The sequence below is a fragment of the Nelumbo lutea genome, chromosome 4, assembly GCF_056320005.1.
Source record: "Nelumbo lutea isolate HS-2025 chromosome 4, American lotus-T2T, whole genome shotgun sequence".
Classification (NCBI taxonomy): Eukaryota; Viridiplantae; Streptophyta; class Magnoliopsida; order Proteales; family Nelumbonaceae; genus Nelumbo; species Nelumbo lutea.
Genome location: NC_142687.1, coordinates 44,526,776 through 44,547,438, shown reverse-complemented (window position 1 = coordinate 44,547,438; position 20,663 = coordinate 44,526,776). Strand labels below are relative to the sequence as shown.

The following is a 20,663-nucleotide window of genomic DNA, read 5'->3' as shown; positions in this document are numbered from 1 at the left end:
AAAGCATGGTACAAACATTAAATGAATAGGTCAATATGAAAATTCAGAATAAGATATTAGATTTCCAAGAATGATGAGATAAATGGAAGTTACCATGAAAAACGGAGGAATGGAAAAAAGCTATTAAATTATCACTGAAGAATTCACCACTTCAAACCCAAGTCTATAGAAGATTGAATTAAATGGGGGAATGCATATATGCACAAATTGTCAAATGTTTCCAATGACTTTTTGAAGCCCAAACTGTTTGCCAGACTGTAAAAGTTCATCAGTAAATTGTCAAGTCACTGTCTGGTGCTTTTGACCTGTGATATCAACTACATTATAGATGAAATGACAATAAGTCATTAAGTAGGGGGTGGGATCCTTAAAGGCTGAAAGGAGATAGCTCCTCCCTACTTAAACAACCGATTTTAAACCTTCTACATCTAGCTATCTCAAAAATATCAAGCTCTTAACCTTAAGTCAACTAATTTCTCCAAGTAGCCATTTTTTTTTTAAACTATAAGGCTGTTTGGATAGACTTTACTTTGGTACTTCTAAAGTGTCTAAGTACATATAATACTTTTACTTTAAAATGCTTATGAATAGAAAATTGGGTAAATTACACAGACCCCCTATACTATGAGGTTAGTGACAATACTCCCTTAAATTTTCATTTATGACAAAGACCCCCCTAAACTTTCACTTTGCAACAAATACCCCTTGGCCGTTAAGTCAGATGATGGAATGCATTAAATTACCAAATATCCACCTCAACTTTTCTTATTTATTTTCCTTTCTCTTTTCTCTTAAACTCTAATTGACCCAAAAATAACTCCATTTTCTCCAAACGAAACCAGCTAAAATAACAAGAATCATTTCATTGACATAGAAAAACAAGTTTCTTTAAATTCTTGTTTCATTTCACTGACATGAATGTCTTTCTTCATCTTAAAATATAAAAATTATCTACTCCTTTCTCCAATAAACCAAGAAAAACCAAACGAAACCTTAAATTTATATTTATCATAAAGAAACCTCTACCATTTCATTTGAATACTGAATCCAGCCAGAAATCTACAAGGATCTATAAGGGCAACCGAGAGGACTTCAATACTCTATTTAGAAAACTAATTGAATAAAAAGTTGTTAAAATAAATAACGAAATGGTAGTTTAGGGATTTAAAAATTTTAAACAGCTGGATGAGAATCTTTTTCCAAGTTAACTGATAGAGAACTCTAACAGATGGGGGTATTGTAGCGAAGTGAAAGTTCAGGGGGTAATTGTCACTGACTCCATAGTATAGGGAGGTTTTCATAATTTACCCTAAAAAATTTTCAAAAGCATACTCTTCAAAATAAAAGCACCACTACCCGTTTGGAAAAAAGTATAATGGTAAACACGTGTAAGTGACCCGTGGCTGCCATGTGCCAGTGACACATGTATAATAATGACACACACAAGTCACATAAGTCATATAACAATGACAAATGTCACCTTGTGCTATTACATGACATGTGCCAATGACACGCACCACACACACACACACACATATATACATATATTATATATATATATATATATATATTGACAATTGTATGGCTGTGGAAAACACATGGCTGCCATGTGGCAATCACATGTATAATAGTGACATGTGACTGTCGCATAATGGTGACACTTGTATGGCCATGGAACACACATGGCTGCCACATTATCATTGTCTAAAAGTAGGCTTAGTCTACCTACACTTAATGGGCTGTGTTGAGTGATGTTGACATAAATTCTACAGTATGATTTTTCAGCCATCCTGATGTTTTCTTCTGGCAAAATCTCAAAAGCTTAAAGCCCTCTTTGAAGAGGGGTGATTGACCTCCTAGGGTGCCTACCGTTGGCACTCCAAAGACCATTCATCCCTCATGGAGTGATCCTGGTTAACGGCTACATGGCTACCAGGATTCCTCGTGGGCATGCACACGCTTATGGGGACAGTGCATGGACTAGCATTGAAGAAATTTACATGACTCAACATGAAGGTTATGTTCTGGAAGGAAATGAAATTATGAAAATAAGGTTTATAAACTAAAGAAAGCTTTGTATGGATTGAAACAACCTTCTAGAATGTGGTATTATACTTTTCATGATGCCATTATGAAGTTAGGCTTTATTCTAAATCCTTTTGATCATTGTGTATATTGCTTGAATAGTGGGAGTTCCTTTGTTATTTTATCATTGTATGTTGATGATATTTTGATTGCAAGTAATAATTTAACAACAGTTGATAAAACCAGAAATTGGTTAATGTAATTTTGAGATGAAAGATATGAAAAATGCTGATTATGTACTAGGTATAAAAATAGAAAGAGAGAGAAAGTCTAAGAAAACTATATCTTTCACAAGATAATCACATAGAAACCATTATAAAAGAGATTTAACCATGGAACTTGCAAAGGAGTAGAAACTCCTATTTGTAAGGAACAAAACTTTAAAGGAAATGTGCCCAAAAACTGATTTAGATAAGACCAAAATGGACAAAATCCCTTATGCACAAGCTGTAGGTAGTCTAATGTATGCAATGTTATGCACTAGAACAAACCTATCTTATGCTGTAAATCTTGTAAGAAAGTTTCACAGTAACCTAGGGACTGTTCATTAGGCAATCATTAAGAGAATACTTAGATATTTGCATCTACAAAGAATTATAGACTAACCTATTGCTGTGATGAATTGGAATTAATAGATTATTGTGATGTTGATTTTGTAGGAGATCCAAATGATTGAAAATCCACACTTGGTTCCATCTTCCTCATGGGAGGATCAATCTCCTAGAGCAATAAGAAGCAACGCTGTGTAGCAAAGTTTTCAATGGAAGCAAGAATATATTGCCTACAGCTCTGCAACCACTGAAGCGAGAGGTAGGCTTGTTATGGCTAACCAATCTATTTAACAAGATAGGGAAAAAAGAAGATGCCTAATGATTGGAGAAGCAACAATATGATGCCTAAATTTAGGAATAAAGATGTTAGAATACATGAATCAGGGGTATTTTGGTCATTTTGGTTTTTCTGTTTGAGAGTGAAAGGTCTATTTTATTTAAGTTTAAGTTATGTGTCCCATCTTTCATGAGGGACAATATGGTCTTTCTTGTAACTCTATTATTTGAAATAAATACAAGTGGGTCAGCTAGGGAGGACTGATTTTTCTCCTTCCTAATCTGGCCGAACTCTTCTTCTTCTTCTTCTTCTTCTTCTCTACTTTAACCTAGAATCGAATAGGGTTTTCTTACATGGTATCAGAGCAGTAAAACCTTGTTCTCCTTTCATTCTTCCTTGCTGCTGTCTTCTTCCTGGATTCGCTGCCAACTATTTCAGCCTTCTTCAAATTTCTGCTAGCCTGAGTGGAAGCTCGACAAGGGGCCAGAAAGGAGTCGTCGTTTTGTGGTTTTGGAGGTGAGTATGCCTCCAGTTACTGTGGTGGTGGTCGTTGAAGTGATGTGCTAGACGCCCTCTATTCTGTGATGCGAAGAGGGCTGTTTGTGGACAGGTATGAACAGTGCTGTCTTTTGCCCAAGTAGTGGACTGTGAATGCTGTGTTTTGGTTCAAATTTTTTCCTTGTGGAGGTTTGGAGTGACTAGTATACATATCAGTCCTGTTTTTCTCTGTTTTTACCTCATGTGTGTGCTGAAAGTAGGGCTTTTTCGACTGCTGAAGTTCACGACAGCAGTGGCGTGGTGGTAGTTGTATTGTGTTGAATGGTGTATCAATGATTTTGAATATTTAAAAGTGAACCCTTGTATCTAGTGTGAGAATAGTTCTGCAGTGTGCAGTACAAGTGTTTGATTTAATGACTAGTGACTTCAGCCCTTATATTTGGTGGGTGAATGGTTCTGTAGTGTGCAGTACAGGTGTTTGATGTAATGACTGAGTGATTTCAGCTTTAGTATTTTATGTGCAATGTGTATTTGAAGAAGTTGGTGGTGCTGAAACTGAGATAAGTTTTGTGGAAGTGCGTGAGGTTGTGTTGCATATTTGAAGGTGAATTAGTTAAGATGGCATCGATTGGTGATGGGAATGACAACAAAACCAGCGTTGTGCTTTCTCCAGACTACCTAAATGTTCAAATCACATCTATTAAGTTGAATGGTGAGAATTATGTGCTGTTGGCAAAATCTGTTGAAGTGTTCTTAAAGGCCAAGAAAAGGGTAAAACATGTGAGAGAGGAGAAACCTTCCTCTGATTCTCCGGGATTCAGTGATTGGGAACAGGAAGATGCACAGATAATGACATGGCTATGGAATAGCATGGAACCAAAAATCAGTGTGAACTTTATGTTCCTAGATATAGCTAAAGAAATCTAGGATCATGCTAAGAAGCTATACTCCGGACAAGACAATACAATTAGGGTGTATTAGTTGTACCAAGAGTACTTTAATCTGAAGCAAGGCAGTCAAAGCTTGGAGGAATACTATGCACGTCTGAGGAATATCCGAAATGAGCTCAATGTGTATCATCATCTGACATCGGATGTTCAAATTCAACAACAACAGCGTAAGCAACTTGATGTGACAAGGTTTTTGGTGGGCTTGAAGGCTGAGTATGAGTCCGTCCGAGCACTAATACTGGGGGGGTCTGCTCTTCCCTCACTTGAAGAAGTTTTTGCCCGTCTTAAGAGGACATCTATTGAGTCTGTAGAGCATTCCTCTCTCTCGAACAGATCTGGTTTCGTGGTGACTAAAGAGGGTGCTCCAGGTCGTGTTTGCTATACCGGAGTGGAGGGACCCTTGAGATAGTAGGGTACACAGGTGCTGATTGGGTTGGTTCTATATCAGACAGGAGATCAATTACAGGGTATTGTACCTTCCTTGGTGGCAATCTTGTAACTTGGAAGAGCAAGAAACAAACAGTGGTGGCAAGGAGTAGTGCAGAAGCTGAGCATAGGGCTATGGCTCATACCACATGTGAACTAGTATGGTTGAAGAACTTGCTGCAAGAGATGGGGTTCTCAGTTGATAAACCCATGAAACTATATTGTGATAACCAAGCTGTTGTTCACATCTCTTCCAACCCAGTCTTCCATGAGAGAACTAAGCATATTAAGGTTAATTGTCACTTCGTAAGAGAGAAAGTGATAAGTGGAGTGATAACCACATCTCATGTGAGCTCAGGAAATCAGTGGGCAGATCTCTTTACAAAGGGATTGTCACGGGGCATAGTAGATTATATTTGTGACAAGCTAGGACTATATGACATATACTCTCCAGCTTGAGGGGGAGTGTTAGAATAAACGAATCAGGGGTATTTTGGTCATTTTGGTTTATCTATTTGAGAGTAAAAGGCCTATTTTATTTAAGTTTAAGTTATGTGTCCCATCTTTCATGAGGGACAATATGGTCTTTCTTGTAACTCTATATTTGAAATAAATACAAGTGGGTCAGCTAGGGATGACTGATTTTTCTCCTTCCTAATCTGGCCGAACTCTTCTTCTCTTCTCTTCTTCTTCTTCTTCTTCTTCTCTAATTTAACCTAGAATCGAATAGGGTTTTCTTACAAAAGATAACATACAAAGTTGTAATAACTATTGAGGGATTAAACTTATGAACCACACTATGAAACTTTGGGAGAGAATAAATGATCAAAGATTACGACTTGAAACAAGTGTATCAGAGAACCAATTTGGGTTTATGCTAAGGAGATCAACCATGGAAGCTATATTTCTTTCGAGAGGATTGATAGAAAAGTTCAAAGAGAAAAAGAAAGATCTTCATATGGTGTTCATTGATCTAGAGAAAGCATATGATAAGAGTTCCTAGAGAGATAATCTAGTGGGTCTTGGAAAAGAAAGGGGTTCAAAATAGGTATATAGACCTAATCAAGGATATGTACAAGGAGGCACAACCAATGTTAAAACAACAATGGGTGAGACTTCAAATTTTACAGTTACTATGGATCTTCACCAAGGTTCAACACTTAGTCCTTATCTATTTGCATTGATCATAGATGAAATAACTAAACATATTTAGGAGGAAGTTCCATGGTGCATGTTGTTTGCAAATGACATTGTTTTAATTGATAAAACTAATGAATGATTAAATGCAAGATTAAGCTTATGGACAAATGCCTTAGAAACAAGAGGTTTTAAAATAAGCAAGACTAAAACAAAGTATATGACATGTAAGCTTAGTAATAATAGAAGTGTAAATCAAGATACACTTAGGATTGGAGACCAAGAAAATTCAACGTGACCATTTCCAATACCTAGGTTCAATAATTCACAACAAGGGAGAGATTGAGAAGGATGTCACCCAAAGAATTAGAGCACGATGGAAAAATGGAGGGGTGCATCTGGACTTTTATATGATAGGTGAATTCCACTTGGATTAAAAGGAAAATTTTACCAAACAGTTGTAAGGCTAACTATGTTGTTTGGAGCAAAGTGTTGGGCAGTCAAGAAACAAAATGTCCAAAAAATGATTGTGGTAGAAATGTTAATGCTAAGATTGATGAGTGGAAAAAAAAGAAAGGATGGGATTTTTTTTGATAAATAGAAAAAATTTTATTAAGAATGTGAAAAAACATTACAAGCTTAATTAATGACCGCAACATCAGCCCAATAACCAACACTATGTTACAAAGATGCTCAAAACAGATGCTGCCTATCTACCCCTTGTTTAGCAAGGGAGTCAGCTAGCCCATTTGCTCTTCTTCTAACCCACTTGAATTCAGCATTCAGCTCTCTTGCAGCCCTTTCTATTTCCTTGAAAGCATTCTTGAGAGTCCAGGGAATATGTCTTTTTTTTCTTGCCCAAGAGATGATAACTTTGAAGTCCCCTTTTGCGTGAAGAAATTTCTTGGAGGCAAAAATCTAGACACAAATGGATCAAGGAAGGTGATGGAAATACCAGACTCTTCCATGAATTTGCCAATGGGAGAAAGAGGAAAAACCTGGTCCAAACTTGAAGTGGATGGACTGGAATTGGACTCCCAAAAGGAGATAGCCAACTACTTTGTAAATCATTTCAAATCTATTCTTAGGAAACTGTAGATGTTCAAGACTGTTATCAGTCTTGAGCACTAATAAATTTCAGGTTCGAAAAAAGGAGAGAAAGTATAGAGGAAAGAGGAGAAAGGGTAGAGAGAGAGCAGTAGAACACAAGATTTGAAAGGAAGGACAGAATCTCAATATCCTGCCGCCGCCACTTCTATTTAGTATTTATAGGTTATGCTAATTACATGGAAAGGACAGATCTGCCCTTAGTATTTACATAACAAATAGAACAAAATAAAGCTGAAATAAATAACAACTGAAATAACAGATTGACTACCAGCTAACCCTAGGATGACTAGAACACATTCTACCCTACGACCACAGTGGGACCATAGCTGTGGGGCCCACATCAGTGTTCTCTACAGAAACCATTAGGAAGAAGACGAGAGCTGACTGATTTGGAGTGGCTAACCTCTACGAAGAAGACAAAGTTTGGTTGGAAAGGAATTTTGAGGAGGAAATTTGGCAAGTAGTGTTTACCACGGATAGATCTAAGGCACCGAGGCCAGATGGGTTTACTATGGCTTTCTTTTAGGATTGCTGGAATATAATCAAATATGATTTGTTTGAGGTCTTTAAAGAGTTTAAAGATAGTTTTATTATTAGTAGAGGAATCAATGAAACTTTCTTAACTTTGGTTCAAAGAAGAAATAGGCCATACATCCTAAAGATTTTAGACCAATTAGCCTAGTGACAAGTATCTACAAGATTTTGGCTAAGGTCTTGTCCTTGAGGATAAGATAGTTTTATTATTAGTAGAGTAATCAATGAAACTTTCTTAACTTTAGTTCAAAGAAGAAATAGGCCATACATCCTAAAGATTTTAGACCAATTAGCCTAGTGACAAGTATCTACAAGATTTTAGCTAAGGTCTTGTCCTTGAGGATCAAAAAGGTGCTTCCCTCTCTCATTAGTTAAGCTCAAGGTGCTTTTGTTCATAGAAAACAAATAGTTGATTAAATCTTAATAGCAAATGAGTGTTGAGGAGATGAGAAGATCAGGAACTCAAGGTTTTGTTTGCAAATTGGATCTTGAAAAGGCCTACGATTTGGTAGATTGGAGCTTTCTATTAGAGGTGCTTCAGAGGTGTGGCTTTGGAGACAGATGGTGTAAATGGATAAATGAATGCCTCTCTTCTCACCATTATTCAGTTTTAGTCAATGGGGGAGTGAACGATTTCTTCCCAACCTGTAGGAGTTTAAGACAAGGAGATCCGCTTTCTCCCTTCTTATTCACATTGATCGCTGATGTGCTTAGTAGGCTGTTACCGAAAGGGGATAGGGCTGTATCAATAAGAGGTTGGAGAATAGGAAGAAATCAAATCCCTGTAACCAACGTTCAATTTGCACTTTACAGATGACATTATAATTTTTTTGTGAAGGATCTGAAGTGGTGAGAGTGCAGAATTTGAGGAACATAATTTCATTCTTTGAGAGTGCTTCCAACTTAAAGATCAATCTTGAAAAGAGCTGTGCGGTGGGGCTAAACTTAGATCAAAGGGAGCTGGAGTCTATTGTTGTATGGTTGGAGTGTTCCACTTCTAAGTGGCCCTTAACCTACTTAGGACTTCCCCTAGGTGCTAACCCAAAGGAGAGTTGTTGCTGGGACAATGTGGTGGAAAAGTTTGAAAAAAGGCTACTAGCCTGGAAAAAGAAATACATCTCATTGGGGGGAAGAGTCACCTTAATCAGAGCTACTCTCGATAATCTCCCTATTTACTTTTTTTTTTTTTTTGATCAATAACACATTTCATTAAGCAAGCAGAAGTATTAATTACAAAGGAGGAGATCAACTTTCTTATCTCCTCAACTGAGACTTGAGCCCCCAAATAGAAGTTAAAATTACAACTGAGCCCATAACATAGATTCCCTCACCACCCCTTGCTTAGCTAACCCATCAGCAAACAAGTTAGCTGATCTCTTCACCCAACTGATCTTGATTTCCATGTCTTTAACCAGCCATCCAAACTTCCACCTTTCATTGTTGTAACTCCACAATCCAGAATTGTCTTTATTCAGCCACCCTATAACCACCTCCGAATCCCCTTCAATTACAAGTCTTCTTATATTCATCTCCTTTGCTCTTTGGACACCTTCCATAACTGCATAGATCTTGGCTCTGAGAGAATCACCCACCCCAATTGGACATGAGAATAGGGTTGAAACATTCCCATTCTCATCCCTAAACACACCCCCAACCACTGAATGTCCAGGGTTCCCTCTACTACTAGCATCAAAGTTCAGTTTCAAAAAACCAAAGGGAGGAGGGAACCAAGACAAGTACACTCCTGTTTTGACCAGGGCGCATCTAGCAATCTCTCCCCATTTCCTTAACGGATCATCCATTGTATAATCTGTGAATAGCTATGATTATTTCAGCCACTGTACCACCCTTATATGGATCATTTCTCTCAGATCTTCAGCACTTCTCTTTACTTCGGAGTTTGGAGAAAATTCTAGAGTTTCTTTCTTCCCATAGAGACCAGCATACTACAGCCCTTAGGCATCTCCACATAGTCCTACCTCTTTTCAGATGCCACTTGAAAAAAGAAGAAAAAAAGGCTCTACAGGTTCAATGAAGGGATCCAATTACACCCAAAAAGGGAAGAAGCCCATTCCCAAATAGTCTTTGCAAACTGGCATGGCACCAATAGGTGAAAACCAGTCTCCCCATCAGCTTTACAAAGAAAACACCTGTGAGGGGATAAACATGTCTTGGATCTCTTCTTTTGTCACATCACTTAGTGTTGATTCTTTCCAGAAATGCTTCCCAACAAAAACTACCAACCCTAGGAAGAATTGATTTGCACCAATCTCTTTGACAGGGAAAGGAAGGCCTAAGGGACTGGTTGGCTGACTTAAAACTTTGAAGAAAGAAGCACAAGAGAAAGAGCCAGTGGGCGTGGGGTCCAAATTCTAATGTCTTCCTTTGTAGGGTCCAAGAAGATATTTTCAAGAAGACCTAGGAGACTCAGGATGCTGTTTAGGTCTATATCTCTAACAGCCCTCCTCAATCCCAAATTCCACCCAGTCCTAGAGTTTAGGGGTGAAACCGAACCGTGAGGTATTTTTTCAAACCGAACTGACCTGATTGATTTTTTAAATATCCGAACCGAAATCGAACCGGTGCAATCGATTAATCGGTGGACCGGTTAACCGCGGTTCGGTTTTTCGGTTTTTTTATTCACTTAAAATAAAAAAATACCTAAAAGAGGTGGCACCTGAGAGGTGGTGATTTGCCAGTGTCGGACTGGTTGGTGCCAGTGGTTGTTGTCGGTTGTCGCTTGAAGTGAGAGCCTGAGAGGTGGCGCCTGGCGGAGCCGTAGGAAGGAGAGATGAGAGAGAGAGAAGAGAGAGATAGAGACACAACGTTGCTGCGTTGGTGCTTGCTTGCCGGTGAGGCAGCAACCGGCGTTGCCGCTTGGTGGTTGGCGTGGGCTGCACGACAGAGATGACAGGCGAGAAGAGAGAGATAGAGACACAGACTCATTCACTCATAGAGAAGAGAGAGACAAATACACTGGGGGAGAGCTGGAGAGGCCATCGGTTGAAGGACGACCGTTGCTGGAGGAAAGCAAGGGGAACTGCGGCGCTGACTGCCGAACTGGCCACTTGGGATTGGGGAATACTAAGACTCAAAGAGAAACTGAGAGAGTGAAAAACATAGAAAGGTTGAAACTGAAAGGGTATTAGGTTTAGGTTTCGAAGAGACAAAGAAGGGGAAAGGGGGAATTGTCGTGGTTTTTTAATTTTTTATTTGATTTTAAAAAATAAAAATATAATATATAATATATAATATAATATATATTGGTCGGTTCGGTTAACCGCCGGTTTTTTTAAATGGTTAACTGAAACTATAGTTTTTTAAGAATATCAAACTGAAATCGAACCAACCAGTTGGTTCAGTTTTTCGATTTTCTTTTTGCTCACCCCTACTAGAGTTGGAAGAAGATGGGATAATGAAGAAATTGGCTCATTTTTAAGTCAGAAAGGGCGTACAAGGATGGAAACTAATCCTTCAAAGGGGCATTCCCCACCTAGGTTTGTTCCCAAAATTTTATAAGGTTGCCTGAATTTAAGTCATATATGATAAGAGGGGAGAAAACTGGTAACAAGTCATGGATGGCTTTCCAAGGTGATGCACTTGTAGTCCTTGCCCGAATTCCAGGATCCCATCGGTTTTCCTCCAGTCCATGAATGCTTGCCACTATTTTAGCCCATAGTTTCTCCTCTAAAGAGAACCTCCATAACCATTTCCGTAGAAGAGCCACATTCCTTTTCCTGATATTCCCAAGCCCCAGTCCACCTAAGCTTTTGCTCCTAGTCACCACCTCCCAACTCACCCTATGGCCCCTCTTCTCCTCTCCTAGCTCCCATAAAATGTCTCTTATCATCTTCTCCAGTCTATTAGACACCTTAGCTGGGATTTTGAACACTAACAGGAAGTAAATGGATAAATTGGCTAAGGTAGCCCTAATTAGTGTAATCCTCCTGCCAAGGGAAAGATAATTCTTTTTCCAAGAGACAAGTCTCTTCTCAAATCTTTCCACCACTGGATTCCGAAAGTTCTCTTTCTTCGGGTTGTCTCCCAAGGGCAATCCTAGATAATTCAAGGGTCAGCTTGAAACTTCACAACCCAATAACTCTGCACACTCGCTGATCTCTCCCTCCCCCATATTCACTCCCACTACACAACTTTTCTCAAAATTCACCTTGAGGTTGGACATTTGTTCAAAGAGCTGTATCACTAATTTCATGTTCCTGATCCACCTCAGATTTCCTCCCTCACGGAACAAAATTGTGTCATATGCAAACTATAAGTGGGTAAGGGGGGTCTCCTCCCTTCCTAGTCGCCATCCTCTTAGAAGATCCCTTGAATCCGCTCTATGAATCAATCTCCCCAAAACATCTGCAACCAATGTGAACAAGAAGGGAGAGAGTAGGTCCCCTTGTCTTATTCCCCTTATGGCTGGAAAGGAATCTATCACTGTCCCATTTACCAGCATAGAATAATGACAATTCCGAACACACCCCATGATCCATTTATACCATCTTACCCCAAACCCAAAATTGATCATAACTTTCTTCAAGAAAGACTAGTCCACCAAGTCATAAGCCTTTTCCAAGTCCAACTTGCAAACCACTCCCTTCTTTCTAACCTTTTTGAAATTCTCCACACTCTCATTGGCAATTAGGATCTGATCCGTAATTTGTCTTCCACTTACAAAAGCCCCTTGATTTGGTGCAATGATAGATGGCGGACTTGCTTTAACCTCAATGACAGCACCTTTGCGATTATCTTATACAAGCTATTTACCAAACTGATTGGTCTAAAGTCCTTTGGATGGGAGACATCTTTCTTTTTTGGGACCAATGCTAGGAAGGTGGAATTCAATACAGGATTAATTACTCCTCTCCTATGAAATTCCTCAAACACTAGCAATAGATCTCTTTCCAATATATCCCAACAGCCTTGGTAAAAGGCCATCGTAAAACCATCCGGGCCTGGAGCTTTTGTTCTATCCATAGAAAACACAACCTCCTTAATCTCCTCCAGTTTGAACCTCCTTGCCATCCTTTTCCTGTTTTCTGCCCCTAGTTCCGACCAATCCAATCCTTCTATCCACACACCCCACTTAGAGGCCTCCTAAAGATAGACTTAAAATTTTCTACAAAGGCCCCTACTATCTCATCTTGTTGTGTCAAAGTAGATCCTTCAACTTCCAATCTAGATATAAAGTTTCTCCTCCTCCCATTTTGCCACATAATGAAAAATTCTTGTGTTTCTATCTCCCTCCTTTAACCATTTGCACCAAGATTTCTGCCTCCAACTTATTTCCTCCTTGTGCAGACAAATCCTCTAGTTGTCTTCTCAGACCCATCCTTTGTTCCTTGTCTCCCTATTCAAATTCTCCCCTTTCTTCTTTCAGATCCAGGAGCTCAATTTGATCAATCAATATTCTTTTTCTTTCTTCTAATCTACCAAATTCCAGTTGGCTCCACTCCCTAATCTTTGCTTTCAAAACTTGGAGTTTCTTGTGAAACCTCAGACCTTCCCATCCCACTAAGGGATTACACTCTTCCCACCACTCTCTTACTTTCTTGGTATCCCCAAATTGGTGCACAATGTGTAAAGTGCAGAATGAGGACTGTTACCATTTGCTACTGTCTTGTTCCTTGCTGCAGATATTTGAACCTGGGCTTTCTCTTTATTTGGGTGCAGGTGGCACTTGCTTTCAAAAGTAAAAATGCTCTTTGATCCATCAACTTTTAGGTGGCCAATGAAGAGAGGAAAACTGATGTGAAATGCATAAGAGCAGCTACAGTATGGACTATTTGGGAAAAACGGAATGCCAAGATATTCCAAGGAAAAGAAAGGAGTCTTGAGGAAGTTAAGGAGAGTATTTTAACAAGGACCATCTTTTGGCTAAAGACTTCTGATTTGTTTGTGGATTATTCCTATGATGACATTTAGAGGGATTAGGTAATGGTGGCTTCTGTAATCTTTAAGAAGATTAGGACACAAGTAAGGTGGACGCCCCATCCAGAAGGGGTTGTAAAACTGAACTTTGATGGTAGCAGCCAAGGCAACCTAGGGCCCTCAGGCACTGGAGGGGTTTTGAGGGACAAAGACAGCAACATTATCTCTTTATTCTCAGGTCCAGTGGGAGTTGGAGACTCAACAAGGTCTGAAATACTTGCAGATGTACAAAGCCTACAAATTGCTAACCAACTTGGGGTGCAGAACCTATTGTTAGAATGTGACTCCAAGGTGGTAGTGGCCTGGCTGCTGAATCCGATCAATGCTGTTTGGGGTTACAGAGATCTCCTGAAAAAAAGTAAAATGGGTCACAAGGAATATGTCAATCAATTTCCAATGGATTAGCAGATCAGAAAATGCTTTGGCAAACTCTCTGGCCAAACAAGGGGTTTCTTGGGCTTCTTTGTATTGGGTTAATCTATAGTTCTGTTTTGTTTTTGTTAAGACTTGGGTCTGTACTCACCCTAAAGGGGAGGTAGTACTCTGTGCCTCCTCCAAGGCTGATTGTACTCTCTTTTGTTCTCTTTAATAAAACTACTTATTCATTCATATAAAAAAAAAAAAAAAAAAACTGCTTAGCTATCCTGAGACCTTGTAGTAAAGCCAATAATTCAGCTTTAATGGAGTTAGCCACACCAATTGGCCTAGAATAAAGGGCCAGCAATCAACTCTCTGAATTTCTAATTGCCCCACCAATTCCTACCATGCCAGGATTGCCCATCAAGCTTCCATCAAAATTCAATTTAACTTTACTACCTTGTGGAGGTTTCCAGTCCATTACTATGTTGTCTTTGTTTCTAGAGGAATGTGCTCTCTCTTTCCAAACTCTTAGAATATCAGTCACTGTGAAATCCTGAAAGCATTCCATATTTTTAATCCAGAAAAGAACCTTCACTTTTATTGCCGCAATAGCATCCACCACTGATCTACTTTTGCCATTGAAAATTCTGTTGTTCCTTTCCTCCCAGACCACCCACACAGTTGCAGCCTTAGTGACTCTCCACATCAGTCTTCATCTTTTCTTTGATTGCCTTAAGAAGTTAGGCCTGAAAATGTCTGCCACCTCCTAGGGAGGGGTCCACCTACAGCCGAAAAGATCACAGAAAAACTCCCAAATGAGAGAGACAAAGGGACAGGAAATAAATAAGTGGGGTAGGGTTTCTCCACCATTCCTACACAACAAGCACATATGAGCAGAGAGGCAACAAAAAGGCATTCTTTTCTGCAGCACGTCACAAGTGTTAATCTCTCCAAGGAAAGATTCCCAGCAGAAAGCTTGAACCTTAGGTGGGATAGTCTTAGACCACACTTCTTTCACCGGGAAGTCCACTCCTTGTGAAGTAGGCAAAAGTTAAGGATTTGAAAAAAGAGACGCAAGTGAAAAGTCCATCAGGTGAGGGAACCCAGATTCTAGAATCATCCAAAAGTGGGTCCAAAAAGGATATTAAAAAACTTGATCAAAGATGCACGCTAACTCTCCCTTAAACCTCTTCTAAAGCCCAAGTCCCAGATGAGGCCCGAGGGAGAGGAAGTGCACAAAAAGGACACAGGAACATCCTTAAGGTTAGAGAGAGCAAAAAGGTTAGAGAGCTGATATTTTAATGGAGCTTCCCCAACCCAAAGATCTTCCCAGAACCGAATTTGATCACCCCTTCCCAAATCAAACCAAGTAGGGCTTAAAAACAAAGGGCAAACCTCATGGATTGCTTTCCAAGGGGAAGCTGAAGTAGAATGAGGGTTGAGTTTAGCATCCCAACCAATACCCTCCTAACCATGAACGCTTGCTATAACTTTGTGCCATAACCTGTCTCTTTCAAAGAGGAACCTCCATAACCATTTACCCAGGAGAGCGGTATTTTTGAGAAAGATATTTCCTAGCCCTAAACCCCCTAGATCCTTAGGCTTGCAGACCTGATCCCATTTAACCACATGATCCTTCTTTTCTTCCCCCGGTTCCCACAAGAAATCCCCTCAAATTTCTCTAACTGTCTAGCAATTCTTGAAGGGACTCGGAAAGTGGGTAGGGAGTAAGTGGGTAGATTGCAAGGGTGGCTCAAATCAGGGTGATTCTTCCTCCCATTACATAATCTGAATTACAGTTGAGCCACAAACAATTCAGATTTATGCTGTTATGCACCCCCTGTTTTGCGAAAAAAAAAAAAAAAACTGCTAACCCATTTGTTGACTTCCTTTCCCATTGAACAATTAGCTATTTAAAACTTTTCATAGAATCCCTGTGTTTCCAAATCATTGTTTCTGGTTCTTTCAGCCACCCTATTACCAACTTGGAGTTGCCTTCAATTACCACTCTGTCATAGTTGAACTCTCTAGCAATTTTTAGTCCTTGCAAGACTGCTTTGACTTTAGCATACACCAAATCCCCTTCTCCAGAAGGCTTGAGAATACAGCATAGAAAATTTGTTATCTGTAGGAACCTAGGATTAGAAATGAAGTTATCTAATAGGAACCTAGGAGTAGCTTCAATAAGTGATAAAATGAGAGAGAGTAGACTAAGATAGCTTGGGCACATGCATAGAAGACCACCGACTACACTAGTTGGAAGAGCTCGGGGTAGACCAAAAAGGACATGGGTAGAAGTAGTAAGAAATGATTTAAGCACTAATAATTTTACAATGGATATGGCTTTAAATAAAACAGATTGGCGAAACAGGACTCATGTAGCCAACCCCATATAGTTGGAATAAGGCATGGACGATGATGATGATCTATGTAATTATGGGCATTTTTGTAACTTAAGCCATTGATTTAAATACAAATGATTAAGGTGCAATTCTCAAGATTGATTCATGCATTCCACATATTCTCTCTTTTCCTTTCCATTCTTTTCTTCTTATTTTCTTCTAGATCCACTTATTTGTTGAATGATTACAAATGGAGGTTAACCTAGAGACAATTTCAACCTAACTATAGGGTAATATTTCTCCCATCTTTGTAGCCCTTAAGTTAATGAATATTCCTATTTTACCTCTACAATTTCTTGCAGTACCCTATGGCCTCAATTAATAATTCTGTTTTAGGAAATTGATTTGATTTGATGTCACATATTCATTTCCACTATTGTTTATATTTTCATAATTGATCTACATCGAGATGATTCTTCCTCTCCCAGACAAAGGCTTCAATCATGTACCCAGTTCTACCATGTACACAATACAAGCACAGACAACTCAAAGCTGCATATATAACTTTACATCATGCATTCTGGATGAAGCATCAATGATCCTTAATAGATCTTGAAATGTAGAATAATCTACATTCATGCATGAAAAGAATCCCAAGAAAAGAACTAATAACTACTTCTAAAAAGTATAAGGAAATTGTCAGAAAATACTGGGGATATTATTACCTTTAAAAAATAAAAAAGTGTCAGTTCTTCAAGTGGAAAATTCTCAAATACCTGCTTCAACAATCTTGAAATAGCTTATTAATGCATATAGCAGAATCAAAGAGGTTAGTTCAATTCCAGGGCGAACTGTCTTCTGCCTTCAATGGCAATTGCAATACTTTTTTCTGACAATCAGAAAAGCATGTGCAAATCAGGCAAACCGGATATCCATTTGGAGAGATCTTTCTGACAGTAATTCCATCAGTGGAACAGATTGGATGGTGAGTCCAACACCTGACATGTCACATGTGATGTATGTGTTGTGCATGCCTGGCAAGAAAACCTTTAGATTCCTTCATAATTAAAAGAAAAGAAATTTCATCCAGACATGCTTTAGCAAATAGGAAATTCCAAATACTAATGGTTTAGCAGCTAAACAGAACTTACCTCCGGTATTACCAAATTGCCAATGCTTAGAATTCAAAAACTGCCAAGATTAGGTCTATATCCAGCCTATCCTTCTCAAGACCCTGGATGGCTGCAACCACAATTGGTAATGGCCTTTTTATCATGTAAAACAAGACAAGTATGACCTCCCCACATCAAATGCCATTGATACCATTTCTTTACTACATATATCCTCTTCCTCACCAGAAATCTCTGCAGTTGCAAGTTCCATCCTTGAAATGATGAAACCGACTTGTATCTCTTACACTTATCACTCTCTTTGTCACCATAGTGATGAATTTTATTGCAGAGTGGCAGTCCCCACAGACCCGCAAATTCTTAGTAACAAAAATAGTCTTGTTAGGGCTCAAACTTAGAATTGCAAATGCAATTGCTAGCTTCTCACTGTGGTAAAGGAGAATTCTTTCTTTCTCCTCCTCCTCAACATCCTGGAACACAAAACTAGCATCTGCATGATAACCCAATTTCTTCATCTCCACTAGAAGTTCCTCCAACTTCTCATATATCAATGCTGATTGTGGATGGGAATGATCACCACCAATAAATGCATGAACACTTCCAGATACCTCAACCCAACTGCATCCAGGGCTCTTCTTAAATCCCCAATCCTTCTGCACAATCCTAACATGAGCCGCATCAACCCATCTCCCTGCAGCACTATATATGTTGGATAGCAGTACAAAATTTCCAGTACCTTCAGGTCCTAGTCTTTGAATGTTTTTTGATACTACCTCCCCTAGCTCAATATTCCCATGGATCCTACAGGCACCAAGTAGGGCACCCCATACTCGAACATCTGGCTCAAATGGCATCCTTTGGATGAAATTGTGTGCTTCATCCAGAAATCCACCTCGACCCAAAAGATCAACCATGCAGATATAGTGTTCCATCCTTGGGATAATATTGAAATCTTTATTCATCGCATAAAATAAGTGTTTCCCTTCAGTAATGAGTCCCGAATGGCTACAAGCAGATAAGATACAAACAAAAGTCACGTCATCTGGCTTTATACCCACTTTTTGCAAATCATGAAAAAGCCTAAGTGCTTCCATGCCAAGCCCATTAATTCCATAACCAGCTATCATAGCATTCCATGATACAATATCCTGCTTTGGAATCCTATCAAAAACTTCCCTGGCAACATCTATTCTACCACATTTTGAATACATGTCAATCAATGCATTCCCAATTGAGGTATCTGATGAAAATCCATGAACAATCAAATACCCATGGCCTGAGCATCCTTGTTGCAAAGCAGCCAAATGCGCACATGCTGGAAGAACTCCAAGCATGGTTGCCAGATCTGGGTGGACCCCAGATACTTGCATTTTGTGGAATATGAACAAAGCCTCTTTTGCATTACCATTTTGCCCACATCCTGAGATGATTGCACCATAAGAAACAGTATCTTTTGCCTCCATTTCATTGAACAAGCTAATTGCATCGTCAATGAGTCCACTCTTAGCATACATAGAAAGAAGTGAGTTCCCTACCATTATATCCAAAAGAAAGCCTGACTTAATTGTATAACCATGGATCTGTCTCCCTCTATTGATATCTGTCAGCTTTGCACAAGCTCTAAGAACAATCCCGAGTGTAGCTGGTGTTGGATCCATTTCATCCTTAAGCAACATCTGGTCGAACATCTTCAATGCTTCTCCCATACAACCACATGAAACATATCCACCAATCATTGCACTCCAAGTTACTTCTGTCCTAACTCCCATGGTATTGAAAATTCGTCTAGCATAATCCAGTTGCTCACATTTTGCATACATATCCAGGACCGCAGTTCCCACCTGCACATCTTTATCAAAAGTCCTTCTAACGCAATAACAGTGCATGCTTTTTCCCTGATTCAATACCTTGGCCTGGCCAACTGTGGGCAAAACGGCGACAATTGTTGAAGTGTTAGGATTCGTCCCTGCTTTCTGCATTTCTAAGAACAACCCAATTGTATCTTTGTAAAGTCCATGAAGTGCAGACCCTGCAATCATGGCATTCCATGCAACAACATCTCTTTTTGGCATTTTATCAAAAATGATTTGCGCCTCGTTGAGACATCCACATTTAGCATATAGATCCACTAAAGCAGTTGAAACATAGATATCGAAATCCAACCCAATCCTTTTGGCATGATCATGAATCTTTTTACCATCTTCCAACGCTTTTAAAACTGAACATGCCTTGAGAACAAATGGGAAAGTGAATTTGTTGGGTTCGACGCCCATATCACACATTTCATAGTACAGATCAACGGCTCGGTCAAATAGTCCATCCCAAGAATAAGCCCGAATCATCGAGTTCCACAAAACGACATTTGGGTTCGGAATTCTATCAAAAACATTGCGAGCAAGTTCAACTTCACCGCATTCAACATACAAACGGGTAAGCTTCTCCAAAACAATGGAACTTCTAATATGAGTATTGTTCTTAAGGAGATACTGATGGATTTTCTCCCCTCCACTAAGCGATTTCGATCGAATGCAAGCTTCAAGAAGCCGGGTATAAGCACCGATACCCACATTGTCTGAACGTTCCAATATCTTAATGGCTTCTTTAATATTAGTTTCCTTAGAGAAGGATTTGAGGACAGAATCATTCGAGCTGGCTCTGCCTTCCCCATGAAAGTGGACTAGAGAGAGTGTGCCTGAAAATACAGGTTTAGGAGGCGTGGCCGCATGTAACGCTTGGGAAATAACGTATCGTTTTATGATGCGCGTCATGCGCCAGAAGACATGAGTTTAGCCGTCGTTTAATGGGAGAACGGACAAAGATAAGCAAAGGAGCATGACTGTATGAGCAAATTGAACCGTGAACTATCTCCTTTTTATTGGGCTTGTAAGGGTGCTGGGCCGGCACGGCACGGCACGGCCCGGACCGCGTGCGGCCCTTGCAAAGTGTGGGCCGTGCCGTCCCGGCCTTCGGGCTGAGTTGGGTCATGCTTCCCTCCCTTGGGAGGTCGGCCCAGCGCGACCCACAGTCCGAACCCACACAGGCTCGTGTTGTATTGTGTCATGCCGCAAGCCAGGTTGGTTCATAGGCCGAGCCATGGGCCAAGCGGGGTCAAACCATATTTTTTAAAAATTTTGAAAAAAAAATAATGAAAATTTTAATATAGATTAAGAAATAGACAAAAATTAAAAAAATATATCTTAAAATTTTATTTTCTATGAATTTTGATGTATGCAGTAATAAAATGAAATAATATAATAAAATTGAAAATAAAATTATATATTAATATATTATATAATTAATATATATAATATACATATTATATTATA

The 20,663-nt window shown here is 39.4% G+C and overlaps 1 protein-coding gene across 1 annotated transcript; it reads right to left on the bottom strand.

Annotated features, from left to right (window-relative positions):
• Positions 1 to 16,903: 16,903 nt before the first annotated feature.
• LOC148855513 (pentatricopeptide (PPR) repeat-containing protein) lies at positions 16,904 to 20,183 on the bottom strand. The gene is made up of 2 exons (XM_088982170.1): positions 17,359 to 20,183; positions 16,904 to 17,241 (listed from the first exon to the last, which is right to left on the bottom strand). The coding sequence occupies exon 1, from the start codon at positions 20,103 to 20,105 to the stop codon at positions 17,559 to 17,561; it is 2,547 nt and encodes an 848-aa protein (XP_088838296.1). The 5' UTR covers positions 20,106 to 20,183; the 3' UTR covers positions 16,904 to 17,241; positions 17,359 to 17,558.
• Between the last annotated feature and the right edge of the window lie 480 nt (positions 20,184 to 20,663).